Genomic DNA, 21,807 nt, shown 5'->3' on the forward strand with positions numbered 1-21,807 from the left:
TACAAATTACTCTTATTTCCTGTTCCATGACCCAGAGAGGGTTCCTCTATTTTGGAATTTGTGTCCCTTTCCCATTTCTCTTTTGCTATTAAATTTAGGATGGTAAAATTTGGTAAACCCATGCTGTAGCTGTGAATCCGCGAAAAGTGTATTGTGTCATGAAGGAAGGGGTACGGTAGTCACTTGTTCTTTAAAATTCCCCTCTACGCGTACTTGCCCCGTAGACCTGCATACATATGTCTCAGACGAAGAGGTGTCTTTCGAACTTGGCCGAAAATCACATGAACATTCATACCTTTACTTCATCTGCTTACAAAATGCCCACTTCATCTGGGTTCCTCTGGTCAGCAGGTTATGTTCTCAAATTTGAGAATGGTTTGCTAAAAAAATTCTCATTTTGAGAAGAATTTTCTCATGCAGTAATTACCGTAGAATTTTTTCCTCAATGACTAGGCTATCCCAGTACACTCTAAATTTCACTGTATTTCTTGAATTGATCATAATTGATACAGACAATTGAAACAAATAATACTAGTACTTTCATAAGTTTGAACTTGTGAAGTTAGATATCTTTATTTCCAGTGAAAATACTGAAATGTAAGACAGTGAATGTAACAATGAAGACCTGCATTTTTCAATATATTGTTATGTGCAGCAATGTTGTCAAGTCACATTCCCTAAATGACAATAAAATACCAGGTATTATGGCAAAAAAATTAAGTTTGTTTCTCATCCTCTGTTGCTTACAAAAATGATGTGTTGACGTGCTTTTATATCATATTCGGAGGTTTTTGTGAGCTTTGATATTTATGAAAATTGGGTCGTCACGTTGACGTATGTTGCACCATAGGAAAAAGTGCTGTGCTGGGTGGACTGACCATGGAGAAGGGAGACTGTCAATGATTGTAAAAGTGACGCATCAAAAAGACGATAATTCATATAAAATAAAAAGACACAAATGTAAATCAATCAATAATAATGGTTTGATTCGCTGAACAAAATAAATGGGGATGTCAATATAGACAAGTTAGACCGAATAAAAGATAAATACTGTACATTACCAACACTCAATCCCAAAACAAATTAAATGATTTTCGAAGTTAAATTAGACCCCCGAATCTCAGTGTGACAGTTTTCGGACGACCTCAGTTTTCAGACATTTAATGATTGCTGCACTGTTCATTGTACTCACTTCGCTCTGTATTGATAGCGTTTCACAAGTCATGTGTCCGCATATAAAGTCAGGTGACGTTGCTGTCCCATTGTGAATAGTTATTTTTTCGGTAGAAGCTATATCGGGCGCTACAAACTTGGTGAAGTTAACACACCCTACGATACAAGGTATTGAAAGCAACACACAGAGACAGCATGTGTCCGATATGATAAGCACCATACACGTGCTAAATATAGAAACTATATCAAAATAGAGTTGCTTCGTCCATGGATTGAACATAAATAATTTATCACGAAATTTTTACAAACAGTTTTCTAAACACGAAATTGAAAATCGGGGATTTGGAGTTTCAAAATATCAATATTTAGCCCCTATATATAATCACATTCCAAAGACGACGTCCGATTACTACGATAGCAGTCCGATTACTACGCACTCAACATTAGGTCGAAATTTGGAAACTTGGACCACCTAAAACGAGCGGCAGCGGAAACACAGTTCATGTGATTTTTGCCGAGTACATCGTAAAAACACAAACGTAAGCAACATTCCAGTCACCTTGCATGGGTAGGCGGTGCCAACGTCAATAAAGTAGAGGTGCTCAAGAATTGACTGGAGCTTATTGCTCACGCTGACTTTCTTCTTCTCAGGCATATGTACAGACATATATGGGGCGCGTATGCGCAGAGCGGAATTATTTTAGAAAACAGATGACTGTGCCCTAGCTTTGGTTGAGTTGCGTCTTAAGTTTAGTTATCGCAACTATTTCGCAAAGTACATATTCATTGCCATGGGGAAATGTCGCTAAATACTGCCAAGGGATACATAGTATCAACGACTACACAAGCAACATCTTTATTTCTGCTTCAAAGATCCATGTTTTCGATAGCCGACAGGACAGGCATTCAACTCAATGCAAGCAAACCATCATTGATGCAACCAGTAGGAATATAAGGTATGTATTAAAGCGCCAAAGCAATGCATGGAGCCAGCCAACGGTTTGGCCCTCCGAAACAAAGTTAAGACGAATCACTCGAACATAAAACTGGTTTTACCGGGGACCTAGATCACATGATTAAGGTCAAAGTACTGGGCTGACAGTGTCTAGACTGGGGAGTAAACAAAATCATAGTGACTACAGTTAACTTCTCCATATCAAACCTCAAGTAGTTTTGTAACAATATCTCTTCATGGTAAAAATGAGCAAATAACACAAACCTTCCCTACAAAATCATCTCCTCGGTACTACAACCCACCAAACTAACAAGATTGCAGAGCAAAGCAAATATTCATCAGGCAAAGAAAATGAAGAAAACCGCCGTGCAACAAATCAAAGTTGGCGATTCGAATTACATAAACCGACACTCTCCTCTAACCAAACTAATTTGAAAGGCCGTCTACAGCAGCTATTGTTAACAGAACCACGAAACAGGTGAAAGGCTCAAAACAGAACGTGCACTGGTATATTTCAAAACAGCCTTCCACAACATGCTTTCCTAGCAACGGAAAGCAGGCGCTGGTATTAGCCCAAAATATATTGCAATGCAGAATAATTAACACAATTCGGGTAATCGATCTAAGTGCCTAAAACAAAGACTATCGTTGACAGATTGATACAGCATTTACTGCAAACACAACGACCACTAACCACGCTTAATACATGTCCCAAAACCAAAATCATAGCGCCTAGAATTGTGGTTGATGCTCGGTCATTTAAATATGACACCACACACCGGATCGTTTGCTAGAGAGTCAGTCTAAAATGACTAACTCTCTTGATAGCAAATCTGGCTTCTCCTCTTCAACGACGAAGATGACTATTCTTCAACCAAATGGAGGGGATACAAAACAACAGAGAGACTGATGAAAGAACCTCACAGTTGGTTCTGAAACACCGTTAAGGCGAATCATTCGAACATAAATGAAACCTTTAATCGACTCACTATATCGTAGATGTCTAACAAAGGCAGTAATCATGTGTGAAGTAGCCATCATTTCTGTTATATTTATACGTACCTTTTATACACATAACAAACTTTAAGGTTATCATCTCTCGTAAAGAAAGCCTTCTTTTACAGGAATGGTAGTGGTAGGTATGAATACATTGCCATCAAGCGCAACAATGTGGGCTATTTCACCAACAACAGCAATGCCAAACTCAAATAGAGTGATGTTGAAGTGATTCAAATGCTATATTTCTTAATTGACAACATATTTATCAAGTTTGCTGGCATGACATTAAGGCAAACCATAGGTATTCCCATGGGCACAAACTGCGCCCCACTTCTTGCAGATTTGTGTATTCGTATGAAGCAGAGTTCATGCAATCACTTCAGAAATCTGGTGTAAAGGATTGCCAAGCAATTTAACAACACCTACAGATATATTGATGATCTCATCATTTCTAAACAATCCTGGTTAGCCAATTATCTACACCACATCTACCCAGATAATTTAGAAATAAACAAACATCTGAAAGTGTGGAATCGGCATCATACACAGACGTATTTTTTGAAATTAGACAAAATACACTATATACTAAGCTGTATGACAAAAGAGACGATTTCAATTTTGAAATCATAAACCTTCCCATTTTGTCAAGCATATACCATCATCTCCAGCTTATGGTGTGTTATATTTCACAACTCCTTAGATACAGTAGAGCATGCCATTCATATGAAGACTTTTCGAGTTAGACACAGCCTATCCCAAAGTTAGTGAGGCAAGGATTCTTAGAAAGTAGATTAGTGAAATCATTTAAGAAGTTCTATGGTAGATACGGAGATGTTGTATCAAAATATGACCTGTCTGTTTCTCGAATGATGAGTGACAGCATACCGAATTTTGACTCACAAAAGTAATTTGGTGAATTCACCAAAATACAATGGATTCGTTGTTTTGGGTCAATCTTGACGGGTGCAGCTAGCTAACAGGGTATGCTTACCCATTCCGGACACCTGGTACTACCACTATTTCGTGGTTCAAGATGACCCCATTGTCTTTGTCATTTTGATATATTCCTTGAACCTGGTAATTTCATAGTTACCTTAAATGATAATGATTATTTGACCTGTTTTGATGTCTATTTTCTACTTACTTGTTGCAACAGTGACGGTTTGCTTGCATTGAGTCGAATGCCTGTGGCCGACAGGCCCTATATTTGGCTCTTGACACCCCTTCTTTTGTTTGTTTGACTTCAAGAGTTGGGCAAACTTGGAGGTAAAAAGATGGTTTATTTAATGTAGTATTCGTCCTGGCTTAAACTGTTGCTCAAACTTTCTTCAACGAATCTTTCAACCATTTTCTTTCAAAATCAACAGTGAAAATTGTGGTTACTGTTCAAATTGTGGCACAAGAGAAACAAAGCACCCAAGATTACTGATATTTGAAATTCAAAATGGCTGCATACCATTTTCGATTTTTGGATAAGTGAAGATGGTGAAAATTTTCCTTACACTGGGAGCTTCAAAGGGCCTATGCCATGCCCATACAACCAAACGTAAAATCACTCTTTGGGTCTTGAATTTAGCTTACGTCAGTGCCTTGCATTTCGTATCGCCCCCTTTGACCAGATAAAAGGCAAGTGAAAGTTACGAGTTGGCGTGTACCCCTAGCCCAACTTGTTCGACTTTTTTCGGCTTTCGAAGTTCAGGATGTGTAAGGATGTGTGGCAAGGGATTCCGTTGCTTAGAACATACACCCAGCGCACAGCGCACAAGAGAACATTGTAAGGTTAGGGCCTATTAGTTTGCTATATTGACATGGTCTTTTCACGAGGTCACCAACGGTGCCATGTCGCGTACGACCGATCGCCGCGCCGATCGAGTAAATTAAAATGACTTGTCAGGCTATCTTGTTAGGTGTACTATGCTTTCGTGCCAAATATGGGAAATAAAAATCACAAGAAGGATGACAGTCGATGTCACATCCTCATTCATCGGGAAACATTTGTGAAGACGGCGATTAGAAATGGCGACCCGACAATGCGGCGACAAGCTTTCTTTGTTTTTCTTCATTCAAAACATGTACAAAATAGGCCAAACACATCACTTTTTGCAGGATTCGTTTGCTCTGAAAATGTTTGGGAACATGGGTCGATTGCATCGTTTGTCTCGTGCTCCAAGAAAATGATAGTTCTGTCAAAGGTCGACGTTCAACACAGCTACACTCATTGTGACAGTTTTCGGACAGGGTAGTGAATTTCGCCCAAAGCCGTTTCATAAATGACGAGCACTACGAAATCTTATTACCATACCTTTTGAAACTTTATTGTGTTTATCCTCAAACTGTTAACACGACGGAAGTGGTATTTAGGGGGTCAAGTTGCCAAATTTTTGACCCCGTGTTGAGTGCGTAGTAATCGGACTGCTATCGCAGTAATCGGACGTCGTATTTGGAATGTGATTAGGGGCTAAATGTTGATAATTTGAAACTTCAAAACCCTGATTTAATTTTCGATGTGTTTAAAAAACTGAATGTAAACATTTCGTGATAATTAGTTACGTTTAATCCATGGACGACTCAACCATATCGTCTTTGGCGCTTACCTACCGGACATTTGGTATGTGTTGCTTACGGCACCTTTTATCGTACGGTCTGGCTAACTTCACCAAATTTGTAGCGCCCGAAATTGCTTCTACTAAAAAACTATCCAAAACGGGACAGCAGTATCACTTCACTTAATATGAGGTCACATACACATAACTTGTAAAGAGCTGCCATTACCGAGTGAAGTGAGTACGACGAACAGCGTGTGACTGAATGTCCGAAAACTGAGGTCGTCCGAAAACTGTCACACTGAGTACGTAATGCAGCTACAATATGCAATGCATTGAACCGAAACACTCAGGCGCGGGATCGCTCCACTTTTTATAAAATAAATCAACCGTGAAAAGTTCAAACTAAGACTGATACTGTCTTATTTCATACAAAGAAATGAAACGTAGCCTCATCGTACTTTCCAATCTGTCCCAAGCATTCTATTGCTTTGTCCACTCGCGCTTTGTCCTTCAGAGTCAGAATCCGACTCTGATTTGGAACCACTCGTCCCGGATGCCTTGGGTTGCCTATGCGCCTTCAAGCTAATTCCCCTCGAAATCACTTTCTGAATTCTGGTCAACACTGTCCTCGCTGGAAGCAACTTGACAAGTCCCTGCAGCTGGACCGCCGGTGTGGCTTCCTTGCCAGTGTTTACTGGGCGTCTGTGAGCACTGTTTATATAGCTGACTTTGTTTGTGGTCTAATTTATGCAAGGACCGCTAAATACACTTTCGTGTCAATAGCGTGGTACAAATGACGTCAATTGTACCTGTTGGTCAATATGCAAATACCGCTGCCTGGCTCGGGTGCGAAGAGGCCCCCTGGCATGAAAAAGGAGTCAAATTTCGCCATTCGCGCACATCTTTCCGAACTGACACAATATGCAATCCATAGACAGGTCCCCTAGCTGAGTTTTTGAAGGGAAAAAATAAAAACTTTGGAAATGATGTCATAGGCCCTTTGAAATGAGCAACCAGAGTGGTAGATCACTAAAGGTTTGATAGTCCTAATATCTGTCCTCGAGGCACATTCTATCTTAGGCCAAGAAAAAAAGCTGGTTTCTCATCCTCGCGCGCGTCAATAAAGGCCCGCCGTGTCAACCTTTTTTCTGCTGATTTGGGAAATAAAATGAAAAAAATAAATGCAAAAATGCGCGACGATAGTGCATAACACGGTGCTGTATAAAACAGAACTGTAAACAAAATAATTGACACTAACATTCCATTCAGAACTGTACACATATGTCACTGTTTTATTTAGCTGTAAAAACTGTGTATTGCTGCACTAAAATTCAAACCGCAGAAATGTTGCTACAGTGTTTACAAAAATACTGAAGCAACACTGCTAAGCATTTATCTATGAGTGCATTCCTATGTTGTTTTCATGTTTTTGCAAGTTCTTGTTGGTTGAAGAATAAAAAAGTGAGAGAAAAAAACCTCGCGTGTCATCGCGTTATTTTTGCAAAATGTGTAGGATGAGAACACTTTTTATTAGGGGCCAAAGCCCTATGGGCTTGGCCCCTATTGTATTTACTCAGGATCACTTCTTGTTCTTCCTCCTCCTCTTCTTCTTCCGTAAATTGCAAAGGCAGATCTCCGAAACTGTTGTACACAGCCTTTCCAAACTGTGTACTTTTGCACCTGACCCTTCATAGTTTGATTGGTCACATGACCTGGCTGTTCTTATTTATTAAAATTGTTAATTACACATTTTTTGCATAAAAATTGAAAAATCAAAAATCTGTCAGGAAACTCTTTAGACCATACTATCTAGCAAACTTCAAGTTTTTGACCATGCCGTTTTGAGAAGAAGATTTTTAAGTATTATTTTTCTGATTTTTCAATGACCTTTGACCTCCCCGATACCTGTGCAGCTAAGATACGGCAATGGCTTACTCTGGCCTATGTAAGGAGTCAAAGAGGGATAGTGATTACTGAACAATGACCAACAGGGGACCTAATTGCACATAAAAAAATGTGAATGAACTTAACCTCTGACCCTTCTATGTTATTAATTATGTACATATCTAATACAAGCCTTCCAAATAGACCTAGAGCTCTGATTTTTGGTAAACAGGCATATCTATGGGAGCACATATTTTTTACAAAATGTCACTTGACTTCAATGACCTTTGACCTCAAATTTACTTCTATGCTTTAAATCATTAGCTGCAACAGCTTTAAAGTTCATATTTGGTGGCAGGGTAGACCTCATAGTGCCATATCAAGTGCCTCATTAATTATGCACATATTTAATTCTGGGCTAGGCAATAGAGCAGGAGGTCCGATTTTGGTACACAGGGATTACTATGGGGGCAAAGATTTTTGACAAAGTGTCTCATGACCTCGATGACATTTGACATCAAGTCTCTTTATCAGTAGCCTCAAGAGCTATTATCTTCATTTTTGGGTGATATTAGGCCATAAAGTGCCACATCCTTTACCTGATTAACTATGCACATATATAATTTTGAGCAAGCCTATAAACCTAGTGGTCTGATTTTTGGTTGACAGATGTAACAATAGGAACAAAAGTTGTGTTGCAAAACACACGTGTAACTGAGATGACCTTCTTTTTCTCACTTAAGATTGCTTTGGCCCCGACATCGCAGCCTCAGCCTTAAACTAAATTTATTTTAAAAAGTGATTTGTTGCTGATCGTAAAATTCATCATTGTACTCGGATATACTGGGTTGTGACATACTGAAAGGAAAATGAATGGGAAACAAATGAAATGAAAGGAAAATGAAATATATAAAAAGTGATTTTTATGGTGTTTATTGCTTAATTTATGATAACAATTTTGGTTATCTATAATGTAGTAGTTCGTGGATTTTGTGGCCTGTGCTGGTGACCTCAATACGTGATCACCATCTCTAAATAGGTATTGTATTCTGTCAACAGGTTGTTGTTATTGTGTCATCTTTCAATATCATATATATGAAGTCTTAAGCTGCTGTCATAGTAACTATTCTTTTGATTGAATTTTTCAGCTGAAATGAATAATAGTGTGTCCTTTACTTTCCATTGAAAGTTGCGCAAATTGAGTCAATTAGCTCAGAGATTAAGCTGGTAAAAAACCTGCCTTTCATATAAGTCCAGAGGAATCAAAAAAGAGTTTCCATCATGCTTTGGGAAGTATTAATAACAAAAAGGGTGAACAAAGTGGCCAGATCAATTTTATTTTGGTCCCTTTGACCTGTGATTTTTACAATTTGATTTTAATCCAGGTGATAGGAGATTAAGTTGACTGGAATTTTAGCCATTTTGCCTGTTTGTTGGCTAACTGACCAGCATACTGTCGGAGCCATGAGAGCCACAGTATTGCAGATATGACCACAAACAGCTCCCAACATACATATGTATTAAATGTGTCAAATCAAGATTGCCTGGTTGGTAATGCATTGAATGGCAAGAGGCTTTGTTGCCAGCAGTAACGTATTAACGTGAACATTGGTGTCAGGTAGAGTCACGAGTCTTCTGTTATCCCAAATGCAAGATTTCATACCTTACAAATCTTCACAAGAAAACTGATGATCATTTGTTGCTCATTAGGTATCCTGAATCCTGTTTTCCATGGATGAGGTCCTGATCCAGTGAATGGGAGAGTATATGAAGAAAGTGAAGCCCATGTCGATGAAATGAGGGATGAAATTCTTGTATCATGGGGCAATGGGTAACAAGTACAAGCTGATCGCCCCTCTCTATGAGTTCTGTAACCACGTCGAACTTCTCCAGGTGCGCTCCGGTGACGAATCGCAGTTCACAGGAATGATACTCATGGAGTTTGCAAAAAAGATGAAAACACATCTATGCTTCAGAATTGAATGTTTAAGGATAGTTAAATCGGAATAAGGGACTAGGATGTTGAGAAAGAGGAGGAACTGTGTCTTGGAGTACGGGGGAGTACTTGTACAATGTTGACGTTCGTGGGTTGCATGGAAATATATCACTTTACAGAACATATGTTAGTGGCAAACTGGATGTGGCAAAACAACTGATAAAATATGGAGTAAACCAACGACAAAGAAATGACTTGGGAGACACTGTACTTCATAGGTCTGCAAGATGGAGACAAACAGAGGTACTTGTTAGAGAATGATCCATACGTGATGTTAATACTATGAATTATGACGGATGCACGACTTTGCATATGGCTGCATTGTATGGAAGTTTACCAGCGGTGCGGCTCTTATTGGGGTATTATGTTTATTCTAGGGCCAGGAAGCAACAACAAGCGAACACCACTAGATTATGCACAACAAGAAGGACACCACCGAATCTCTATGACTTTGCAAATGTATGAAAGCTGGGCAGCAATGCGCTGTTAGTATTCTATGCAGGTTGTTGACTCAACAGCAGAAGAGTGGCACCTTACTGTAAAGATTTTTGAATTCTTGAAGTCAATTTTGGAGAATTTCTTGAAATATTCTTGAATCTGTCTTATACCCAGTGCAAGTAATAGGTAAAATTTTCCTGAATTTATAAGATGGGATGCACCCCAGGAACCGTTCCAACTCTCACACTTTTACAATATTCACTTGGACTACCACCTGTTTTGGTTCATTTTTAAGCTTATGGATTAAATAAGGTTTTTACCTGGTTGAAAGGGATAGTTTTGGTATAATGTATTAACAAAAGTAACAGTGCTATAGTGAGTATGTCAAAGGTTATCAAACAAATAAAATACAAGTCTGTTCAAGAAACTGCCATTCAATAAGTCCATATTAGTGACTCATGTCTTTTTTGCCATTGCTAATTTTCACAATAATAAAAATAAATCTGCCCGCTTTCTTTGCACTACTTCTGTAACAATCTTATATTACTTCAAACTGTTGTTGATTTAATAAACTCCCACAAATACTGTGTTATTCAAAACAGCCACATGACAAAACGGAAGTGTTTAGTTACAAAAAATGTTTTAGTGGCAAAAGTGGCTGCCAGGAAATTAAAGTATGTGTGTAATATTTTGAAACAAAACTAATTATCTATTACCTGTTATTTATCGTTGATGAATGGTAAGAAACATATTTTGAAATGACACTTATTGCTCTGAACAGAAAGAGTGAAAATTAGTAAAGCAAATTGTATATTGCCTTTAACTGTTGCATTTAAAAAGCTCCTTGAGCAGCTTTCCCGACATACAGTAGCCAATATTCGGATACGTACGTATAATTACAAAATACCTATTTGAATACAGTATAGTTTTAAAGTAGACAATATGAGCAAATTAGTGTAAAATGTAAAGACTTGCCTTTTTTGAAAGAAAACTTCAGACCTCCGAACGCGTGAAAGTTGAAACATTGTGGTGCATATGTGAGATTTGCAAGCATATACAATGAGAGATTTGAAGTTATTCAATGAAATTTTGACAATGAAGTCGAACAAGAAGTGAAGATGTAGAACAATGTGTAAAAAGTTAACACCAGCGGAGCGCGTTATCACATTGTCAGCATCTTTCTGAAGTAAAGAGTGTCTTAATATGGAATGTAGATTTTCCTTCAGTCATTGCATTTTTGTTGTGTATAGATTGCATTACTCACCAATAGACAGCATAAAATAAATTTTAATGAAGCAAGCCTGTAAAAATCAAAACATGTAAATTATGTTGACAGCTTCCAATAGTCAGTAATTTTTCACAGAAAATGTTAATACGATGATTGGAATAAACACACAGAAAAACACACAACTTTCAAATAACACCCCCTCTTGTATAAGATGATTTGTGTACTGCAAAGCAAATTTTATGTGAACAGTGTCATGAAATTACTTGTTATAATTTTGCTAGCAAGAACTACATGCGCACATAGAATTGAAGTGTAAAATTCTCCATTTTTCAGACCAAAATCTGGAATTTGTAACTCCAAAAAATGCCTCAATAATGCGAATTATTATCAATGGTGACATCATTAATAAGTTTCACATGAATATAGATAATCTTCACATAATTGTGAGCTTTTGATTACCGATACTCAAACAAAGTAATACCTTGATTAGATATCGCAGCTTGTGTCAGTACATTACAGTGATGGATTTTGTTTTTATTTGTCTGCTTTGTTCTTTATTTACTTAAGCGTATCAGATTATTTTTAACATGCAGCAATATAAAGTGAACAGTCTACAAATGTGATTTTTACTAGTTTGCATATTTTCGCAAGATTTCTGATTTACAGAAATTGTTAATACTTCTTTAAAAAAATCTGGATTTTTATTCCCCGCGCGCAGCGCCGCGGACTTATAGATTAGGTCCCGTTAGTCCGTCCGTGCATCCATCACCAGCAATTTTTCAGTCATTTGTGAAGTGATTTTTGAACAACTTAGCATAAGTATAGTACCATAGGGCTTCCCAATGCACGCCACATGCTTATGCAAAATAATAAAATTTGGCTACCAAGGATCCACTTTTTTGTATATTCGGGGCTACATTCTCTGAATTTTAATTCAAATTAACCTTGATGTCTGGTATTAGACACATCTTGTCTGAATCCGAAGCTGAATTTGTGTCCATCCATGCATCCGTCACCAGCAATTTCTGAGTCATTTATAAAGCAATTTTGAAAAACTTTGCATAAGTATAGTACCCTATGGTCTCTTGATGCACCCCACTTGATATTAAAAAACAATCAAATTTGACCCGAAAAGGATTCACATTTTTGGATGTTCAGCGCTACATCCTGTGAATCTGAATCCAAACTTATCCAGGCATTCCTAATTCTGTCCAACTTGGTAAAAGGAAGAAACCCTATGCCATTCATACTAATGTCAGATTGTTTACAGTGCAATCAAATATGTGTATCAGTCACAGACAGGTCTTTCGTACCCTCATTTCGGTTTTCATATTATCACATTAATTTCGATTTTTAATTTCATTTTATTTACTACTGGTTCCCAATTACAAGCGGGGACTATGTCATTGTCAATGACATGTTAACAACAAAATGGCTTCATTATGTCTATCATCAATAATGACAACGTAATAAATGATATGTTCATGAAATGTAGATATTTTATGAGAAAATGTAAGCTTTTGACTACTGTTGTTCAAACAGAAGTGATATCTGATATATTTTTTACAGAGTTTGATGTTGTTTTTGTTCATTTACATTGTTGGTTATGTTTACTCTAAATGTATCAGATTGTGTTTTACATGCTGTAATATAAGTAATTTTACTAGTTTGCAAATTTGTAGCAAAATTATTGTCATATACTCTGTTGTCTTACCACTAGATCTGCTTGCTACTGGTGAAGTACACTTTGAACTGCATCAGTAAAACCTAAATAAAGAGAAAAATTACAATCATGTTATGAAGAGAACACACGATACTGTTTCATCCCAATGCAGGTAGTGTACGCCGGTATTGCAGTCACATTTTTGACACATGTGCATTTTAGAAGGACATAGTCAAAGAGTTGAAAACTTATCTTTTATCTGGAAACTAGCGTAATGCAACATTTTTTCATTCAATTTAGGCTTTATATTACCTAATTTTAAATATTGTGTTCTTTACTAGTTTTCTCCTTTTTTCGCTTCTATGTTACCATGCTAATGAAAAGAAACATTGAATGGCAATATGCATCAATGATCATGAATTTCCTTTTGACATAAGGCATGGTAATATTTCTGGTTAATAGCATCATTTACTACATAGAAGGTTTGTGGTATTTAGGTAAATCTGGGACTGCCAGTTAGTAGTTGCAATTGTAACGAACTGAAATACATATTGCGATGATTGTTCTCTATGTGGAAAACATCAATTTTATATATTATATATAACTTAATTGTTGATGAGAGTTGTAACTTAAGTTTTACAAAAAGTCCAGGAACAATTTATGTTCTTTTATCTCCATGCATTTTCCGTCACTTTCGTGGAGAGATTCCTCAGGAAATCAATATTCAGCACATATTCACTGATTGTTCATACATGTACATAGCCTTCGGTACGTTTTGCTAATAAGTTAGGTCACGCCTCGAAAGTAAAAGACAAATTTTTGCTCAAACTTTCCTCAAACAAACTGTCAACCATTCTCTTTCAAAATCCCTAATATATGTGACAATATAGTGGGGGCGCTGTCTCAGCACATGACCTTTGTCAAGTACCTCCCGAGCATTGCTGGCAAGCGCGCCTTGGAAAAGGTTGGTGCATACACAGGGTATAAGCCCGATGTGGATGCTTCGGTGAGCAACGTTTTCGCTATGGTGGCACTCCGCTGTGGCCACGCGTTTATTGCACCGGTGGTTCCCCGACTTGATTCCGATTTTGAGCTGGTTCCAGAGGGGAACTTGATGCTTCAGCATGGATTCTTCCAGCCATGGCGAATTATTGAACAGGGCGGCATCGATCCCATAATACGGGGGTTGTTTGCTGTTGGCGCCAAAGACTTGAACTCTGAAGAACTTGTGTCGTCTGCATTGACTGAGCATTTGTTTGAGACTTCAGATCAGATGTCGCTCGACTTATAAGCCATGGACATTCAGCGTGGCAGGGACCACGGCTTGCAGTCCTACACGAAATGGCTGGACTTTTGTGGGTTTGCAAAAGTAACAAATTCAGACATTTGCCAAACCGAATAATTATTGAACAGGGCGGCATCGATCCCATAATACGGGGGTTGTTTGCTGTTGGCGCCAAAGACTTGAACTCTGAAGAACTTGTGTCGTCTGCATTGACTGAGCATTTGTTTGAGACTTCAGATCAGATGTCGCCGACTTATAAGCCATGGACATTCAGCGTGGCAGGGACCACGGCTTGCAGTCCTACACGAAATGGCTGGACTTTTGTGGGTTTGCAAAAGTAACAAATTCAGACATTTGCCAAACCGAATAAAAATCAGAAAGTGCTCATGAAGTTTAGGAAGCTTTACAGACACCCAGACAACATTGATGCTTTCATCGGCGCTCTGGTTGAGGATCCGATAGGTGGCGCTGTCATGGGTCCGCTCAACGAATGCCTCCTGACGATGCAATTCATCAGAGCACGAGACGGTGATAGGTAAAGAAAGTAAAAATCACGAAGGCAAAGCCATTGTTAGATCATGAGGGGTGATTGCAGAACTTTGCGATCTTTTCACAGTCCAAGATTTGATGATTTTATTTTCCGAATCGGGGCGACACAACGCACACCTTTTGGCCACAATTCCGTACTTGTTTTAAAAATAAGATTTACTGTAATTTTAGAAGGCGGGTGGTTTGAATACTCAAACTGTACCGTTACTCGCTTTATTTAATATGAAAACTCCCTGCAAAGATCCATTGCCTGATCTAACCTTCAGTACGGTGGCCCAAAACTACCTGTTCTCCGCATTCAAAGTCTGCGTCGCATTCAATTGTTTTTCTCTCACATATGTCTCCGCATTCAAAGTCTGCGTCGCATTCAATTGTTTTTCTCTCACATATGTCTCCGCATTCAAAGTCTGCATCGCAATCAAATGTTTTTCTCTCACATAAGCTTATGTCTCCGCATTCAAAGTCTGCGTCGCAATCAAATGTTTTTCTCTCACATATGTCTCCGCATTCAAAGTCTGCGTCGCATTCAATTGTTTTTCTCTCACATATGTCTCCGCATTCAAAGTCTGCGTCGCATTCAATTGTTTCTCTCCTAGATGGGCGTCGCAGTCAGTGATTTTGTCACCAACACATGAGGGCGCTGGCAAGTTTTTGTGAGCGTGACCCTCGCTCCATGACCCATGATTGCATCCGGAAAAAGTATCACTCTTTCAGTGTTCGTGATCGCGAAAAGCTCATTGATTTCGAAGGTAAGTGACAAAGTTATTCATTGTATTGTAAGCTTATGGGGTTAATGATCTAGCCACCGTCTAGCCTGGATGTATTGGCAGTTATGGGACGGGCTGCCGTTTTACATTCGGACGCTCATGTGGGACCCATGGGATGCGTCCATACTGGTGAGCAGCGTACCCCCTTGGCTAGATCATTAACCCCATAAGCTTACAATACAATAAATTACTTTGTCACTTACCTTCAAAAATGAGCTTTTCGCGATCACGAACACTAAAAGAGTGATACTTTTTCCGGATGCAATCATGGGTCATGGAGCGAGGGTCACGCTCACCAAAACTTGCCAACGCCTTCATGTGTTGGTGACAAAATCATTGACTGCGACGACCATCCACAGGCGGCCCAATCACTATTAATAAAGCTTATTATTGAGTTTTTCTCAGTTTTCTCTGTCACTATCAGTCCCTCTCCTTTTCTTCATGCTCTGACTGATCGTAGTAAATAAAATAAATGACTATATAGCCTAACCTAGCCTCTTGACTCTTTATTTATTTTACACCCCATTACAAGGATGTTTATCTCTCATATACACATCTTGTAATTAATTAGTCAACACAACTAATTATGCTAATCCGTGGACTTATCAAGGGTTGGTCAACATTGGAAAGATAGAGATGTAAATGAAAAAGGAGTTTTAGTAACCTTTCCTATCTTTCGCGATGTTGACTAACCTATAAAATCCCTGATAAGTCCACGGATTAGCATAATTAGTCATGTTGACTAATTAATTACAAGATGTGTGTATATGAGAGATAAACGTCCTTGTAATGGTGTGTAAAATAAATAAAGAGTCAAGAGGCTAGGTTAGGCTATAAAGTAATTTCTTTTTATTTCCTACGATCAGTCAGAGCGTGAAGAAAGGGAGAAGAACTGATAGAGAAAACTGAGAAAAACTCAATAATAAGCTTATTAATAGTGTTTGGGCCGCCTGTGGCCCATCTAGGAGAGGAACAATTAACTGCGACGCAGACTTTGAATGCGGACACATATGTGAGAGAGAAACAATTGAATGCGACGCAGACTTTGAATGCGGAGACATATGTGAGAGAAAAACATTTGATTGCGACGCAGACTTTGAATGCGGAGACATATGTGAGAGAAAAACATTTGATTGCGACGCAGACTTTGAATGCGGAGACATATGTGAGAGAAAAACATTTGATTGCGACGCAGACTTTGAATGCGGAGACATATGTGAGAGAAAAACAATTGAATGCGACGCAGACTTTGAATGCGGAGACATATGTGAGAGAAAAACAATTGAATGCGACGCAGACTTTGAATGCGGAGACATATGTGAGAGAAAAACATTTGATTGCGACGCAGACTTTGAATGCGGAGACATATGTGAGAGAAAAACATTTGATTGCGACGCAGACTTTGAATGCAGAGACATAAGCTTATGTGAGAGAAAAACATTTGATTGCGACGCAGACTTTGAATGCGGAGACATATGTGAGAGAAAAACAATTGATTGCGACGCAGACTTTGAATGCGGAGACCTATGTGAGAGAAAAACAATTGAATGCGACGCAGACTTTGAATGCGGAGAACCGGTAGTTTTGGGCCACCGTATTAAAGTGTGTATGATAACATCTGACATCAAAGTTAGAGAAATGTATTTACAGGCTCCTAGTGTGACTTTTATGAGTGAACATAAACTAAATAATGTACAATAATGTTTTCATATCAGATTCTGGTACGAAAATCCAGGGGTGTTCACAAGCTCTCAGTTACTCGAGCTGAAGAAGTCTTCACTGGCCCGTATAATATGCGACAACACTGGTATTGATGAACTGCCTACCAACGTATTTCGGAGAGCCGACAGGTCCTCTTTCAAGAAATGTGAAGATCTTCCCGAAATTGACCTGGAAAAGTGGTGGCGAGATGACACAGGTTTGATAAAAGTAGTGATAATTTTTGATTAGGACTTGTCCCGCGGTCATGTTTGTTCACTATCAAATATTTATGATAAGCAACGTTGTATATACATGTAGTATGAGTAATTTGTAATGCTTTGTTTTTGAACACTGAGTGAGCTTTCTATGAAGCTTAGCATTATACACTTGTTTTTCCTAAGACGCACATTCACAGTAATGTCCTTCAAGGTTGTCCTTGTCTGATCTTTGTCACATCCATTTCAATACTCGTACTATCTCCTTATTTCGGACCAAAACTTTCCGTAAATTATACTTTCGTAGATGAGGTAAGGCACAGCCACTGCAAAGTGGTATCAAAAGATATGACGCATTTGGTCAGATCATTGAGAGTTGCCGATGGGATAATTTCAGAGCACCAGTAAGCGTACACCCTGAAGGCATACTGTATCAATATTTAGCCATGTTACGTATTAGTGTACAATGCTGTCGTTTGTGTTTTTGAAGATATTTCTCACGCCAATAGAATAGGATATACGGTGGGCGAAAAACAATGAGAAGATTGGTATCTGACAAAATTAAAACTAGAACTAGAAAGCATTTGCAAGCAAAAGCGAAGTTCCGGAGACCAGAGCAGCGGAAGAAACAAGAGAATGTGTGACAAAGATAGGTGCAGAATGAAAGAGTGCTTTTAATATTCAAGCACGTACCTATAGGGCTGCTAGCAGTAAACACAATGATATACTAGTACAACTAAAAGCAAGGCAGTCCACAGATTACAAATGCCTACATGTACGGTAAAAACGAAACAGATACATACGGGGGCGACAACGCACGGAAATGTATATCAGACGACATTCTCGCGAGCCAGAGCAATAATTTTCGCTCCGCTGATCTACGCAAAAGTCAATCGCTTGACGGGTAGCGCTGAGTTGTTGCCGTAAAGAGGTGCGTGGTTTACGACGATGATCAGACGAGAGGAAACATCGGACCTAGGCCGTTGAAATTGAAAACCGAGGCCACATGCATTTTCATTTGATTAAAAGCACAGACTAAAACAATTTTCATTGCAATGTCGCTGTTTTCACGAGATACTGACCGTTTGATCTTGGAAAGTTGAGCTGCTTTAACGGTGCAGCCAACGCATGCCGGCGCCGGTGCGGTGACGGCTGTGTGTTACCGGCCTGTGTGTTAACGGCCTCGCAGACTGATATAGGAAAAACCGGGGAAAACCGCTGGTGGCTCCTCAGAATACGGCGGGCAGTTTCTCCGCCAAAACAGCCGATTTTGAATCCAAATTTTGCATTGACCTTCGTTTTCGAGCACACCCACCTCGCCTAGGTACACGATGTACCCAGCCGCGCTTGTAAATTTAGGGAAAGCTATAATTTTCTCTCTCTATGCGACCGAAGCCATCTTATGTGCCGCCATTGTTACATTCGGGCGAAACAGTATAGCGCCACGTACGGCGAGTATTTAGAGAAAAATAAAATCAAAAAGCAACAAAAAACAAGCGAAAAAAAGCTAGAATTATTAATAGCTGAACGCAATATGATAGTCGAGCAGTGCAGAATAAAAAATAAATAAATAAACACACAAGAAATGCCCGTAAAACCCGTCTGAGTTGAGCGATGACGTCATAAGCGTGTCGCAATGCATTCTGGGTAATTAAGGTAAAATTTGTGTATAGCATGTTCTATGATAGTAATACCGGAAATAGAGAAAGAAAGAAAGAAAGAAAGAAAGAAAGAAAGAAAGAAAGAAAGAAAGAAAGAAGGAAAGTGAGCAAAAACTAACAGTTCCAGAGCTGGTCTCTGGAACTAATTAATCACAGTAGCAAATTGTAGTATGAGAGACTTGTTGAATAGATTTTAAATACACTTTCTGCTCTACATCGTCCACATGTGATTGTACTGATGTACTGACTAGCTCTTGTCTTCTTGTCCTCTTAGATAAAGAAGCCCCAAAGATGATGTGTCCCGAAGACATCGTGTTCAAAATTCCTCCGAGTCCATCGCTTAAGAAGAAAGAATGGACAATCTCTTGGGACGAGCCTTACGTCTTGGATAATGTCGATGACAGTGTGACGATTGTAAGCACGAGTCGCAGTGGAGATGCGTTCCCAGAGGGAGTAACGAAAGTTACCTACTCAGCGACTGACTCTTCCGGAAACTGCGCAACTTGTTCATTTTCTGTAGTGGTTACATAGTTAAATAGGTTAAAAAGTCTATCCATAGAAAGACATTTCCAATTAGAGCCTTTGTTACTTCTGAACTCCTGCAAACCCAATGGCACTGAATACCAAGAATGTAGTTATATATTTAGTTTTCATCAGTCCATTAAGGGTGCATCTAATTTTACACTTCACAGTGATTAAGTATTTTGCTAGTAAGCTTTCGTCATTATCAAGACTGTGTTACGTTTTTCTCGGGCCGATTCATCGCTGTGTTTCTTCTCGGGTATATTCGAAACATCAAACTGAATTAAGGTGAAGGGCGACGAATTCGGACGCGCACACGCTTTAGAACGTTTCTGCGCAGATTTAACTCCAGCCTGCCGCAAATGGGTTATTTTGTAGCGCATGTATTTAACATCACCTGTCATTGTTGAAATTGCGCTTTTACCTAGTTTTTTGACCCGTGTCTTAGAAATACATGTGACCTATAACCTTGTCATATTTTGACCCCCTAGGAAGCTGGTTTTTATTCAATATGAGTGAAAAATTAACATTTCTCTCCCATTTATGTGGCGCAAATTACCCATTCACCTGGAGATATTGTAAAAAGTAGCGTGGTGACACCCTTTTATTAAAAGTGTAAACTAAATGGTATTATGTCAGGAGTTTTTTCGCCAAGTTTGGTCAAAATGACACCATTCAAAGCGACAGGAAGAAAGTTCGAAAATTATGTAGTGATTTAATTTTGATATCGTCATTTTGTAATCGATACTAATGTTAAAATTTCTTCACAAACATCATGAAAACTATACATTCGATAGATATGAATCTTAAGTCTTGGTATTTATTAAAATTAACTCATTTGCTAAGCGTTTTATAATTGCTTTCTTTAGTTTAAGAGAATTATATCATTTTTATTTATTTCTAACGACGCCATTTTAACGTCCGTTTCCATGGAAACGAGCGTGGTGACCCCCATTTTTTATTTCATTTTTGCACTTGCACAACTTCCAAGGATATTTGTGCAAAGTTTCAAGAAAATGACACCATAAGTTAATTTTGACGTAATTCGTAGTACTTCACATTAAGTGCAATGCTATGAATTTTTTCCCGAGTGGTAATTAAGAAAGCATGGTAGGTTATGTGCGTTGATAGTAACCATATGAAACATATTCTAGTGATGTATGACACCCCAAAATGTTATATTGCAATTACGTTTTTAGTATTTTTCAATTATATTACTTTTTTAGAATTGTTGAATATATTTAGAAAATTTAGAGTTCTGATTTATGTTCATAAGTGTTTACAGTTAGGGTAAAGCCGAATTCAAATATCTCGTCTGAAGTATTATCCCGACACTGCATTATATTTGAGATCCATAATCCTTTTCTGACACACCATAGAACTATTTCAGGGTGGAAAATAATTTACAATTTCCATCTTAAGTAGTTGCCTTTAAATCTGCCTTGATCACTATCATTACCCAGAGTACTTTGTTCCCCCTATCGCATATTCAACAGCAAACAAAGTGTGAACAAAACTGTATGCGGACAAAGTGTTATACTTTCCCGGAAAGGTACGTACGTAAATGTAGAGAGGAGGAGGCCATTTTGTCCTGAGTACTCTCTTCAAATATTGAATACAGGGAAGCAATGTAAAACAAACTGTTTTTTCCTTCCGAAATGCAGATTCATAGGAACACCTGTTTGCCACACAGGTAATATAGGTGTTGCAGTGACCTGTACTCCATATTCTAGGGCGCCATTGCTCGATGTAACATTTCATACCTTTGATATCTGTGTTTTCCCTCTGATAGACCAAACAGAGTGACATTCATAATCTGTAAATATTTTGAATATTTGATGTATGGCCACTTTAGATGTCAAAGATAACAGAAGCAGACTTCTCAGTTTGACCACGACCGTAATCCGTACTTATGATTTTCTGGACTTCGGTACTCTTCAAAAGTCAAGACTGTTTTTCGTCCACATATAAATTGAAAGAACAGACTGAGTCACACACCTGTCTTCCGTATTTTAAGATGGCGCCGACCGTGACGTAGATTACAAAGTGAAGGTTTAAGCGTTCACGGCAAATATTTCAGTGATTTAAACGGGTCGTCAAGCAGGTCGTCCGACGATGTCTGCGTCCCAACCTGATATGTCAACATGATGCAGTGTTTTTGTCACCTTCCAAATATTCTGTGAAAATTTATGTTCCTCTAAAAGTTGTACACTTTTTCATCAACT

The 21,807-nt window shown here is 38.6% G+C and overlaps 2 protein-coding genes across 2 annotated transcripts in view; both read left to right on the forward strand.

Moving 5' to 3' along the window:
- The window catches only part of LOC139137307 (uncharacterized), a 622,870-nt gene that overhangs the window by 372,191 nt on the left and 228,872 nt on the right, over positions 1 to 21,807 (forward strand). The window lies entirely within an intron of this gene.
- LOC139147142 (thyroid peroxidase-like) lies at positions 14,554 to 19,862 on the forward strand. Its single transcript, XM_070718087.1, has 3 exons — positions 14,554 to 14,702; positions 17,199 to 17,401; positions 19,335 to 19,862. The coding sequence occupies exons 1-3, from the start codon at positions 14,554 to 14,556 to the stop codon at positions 19,589 to 19,591; spliced, it is 609 nt and encodes a 202-aa protein (XP_070574188.1). The 3' UTR covers positions 19,592 to 19,862.

This window comes from Ptychodera flava, chromosome 1 (genome assembly GCF_041260155.1).
Source record: "Ptychodera flava strain L36383 chromosome 1, AS_Pfla_20210202, whole genome shotgun sequence".
NCBI classification, from domain to species: Eukaryota; Metazoa; Hemichordata; class Enteropneusta; family Ptychoderidae; genus Ptychodera; species Ptychodera flava.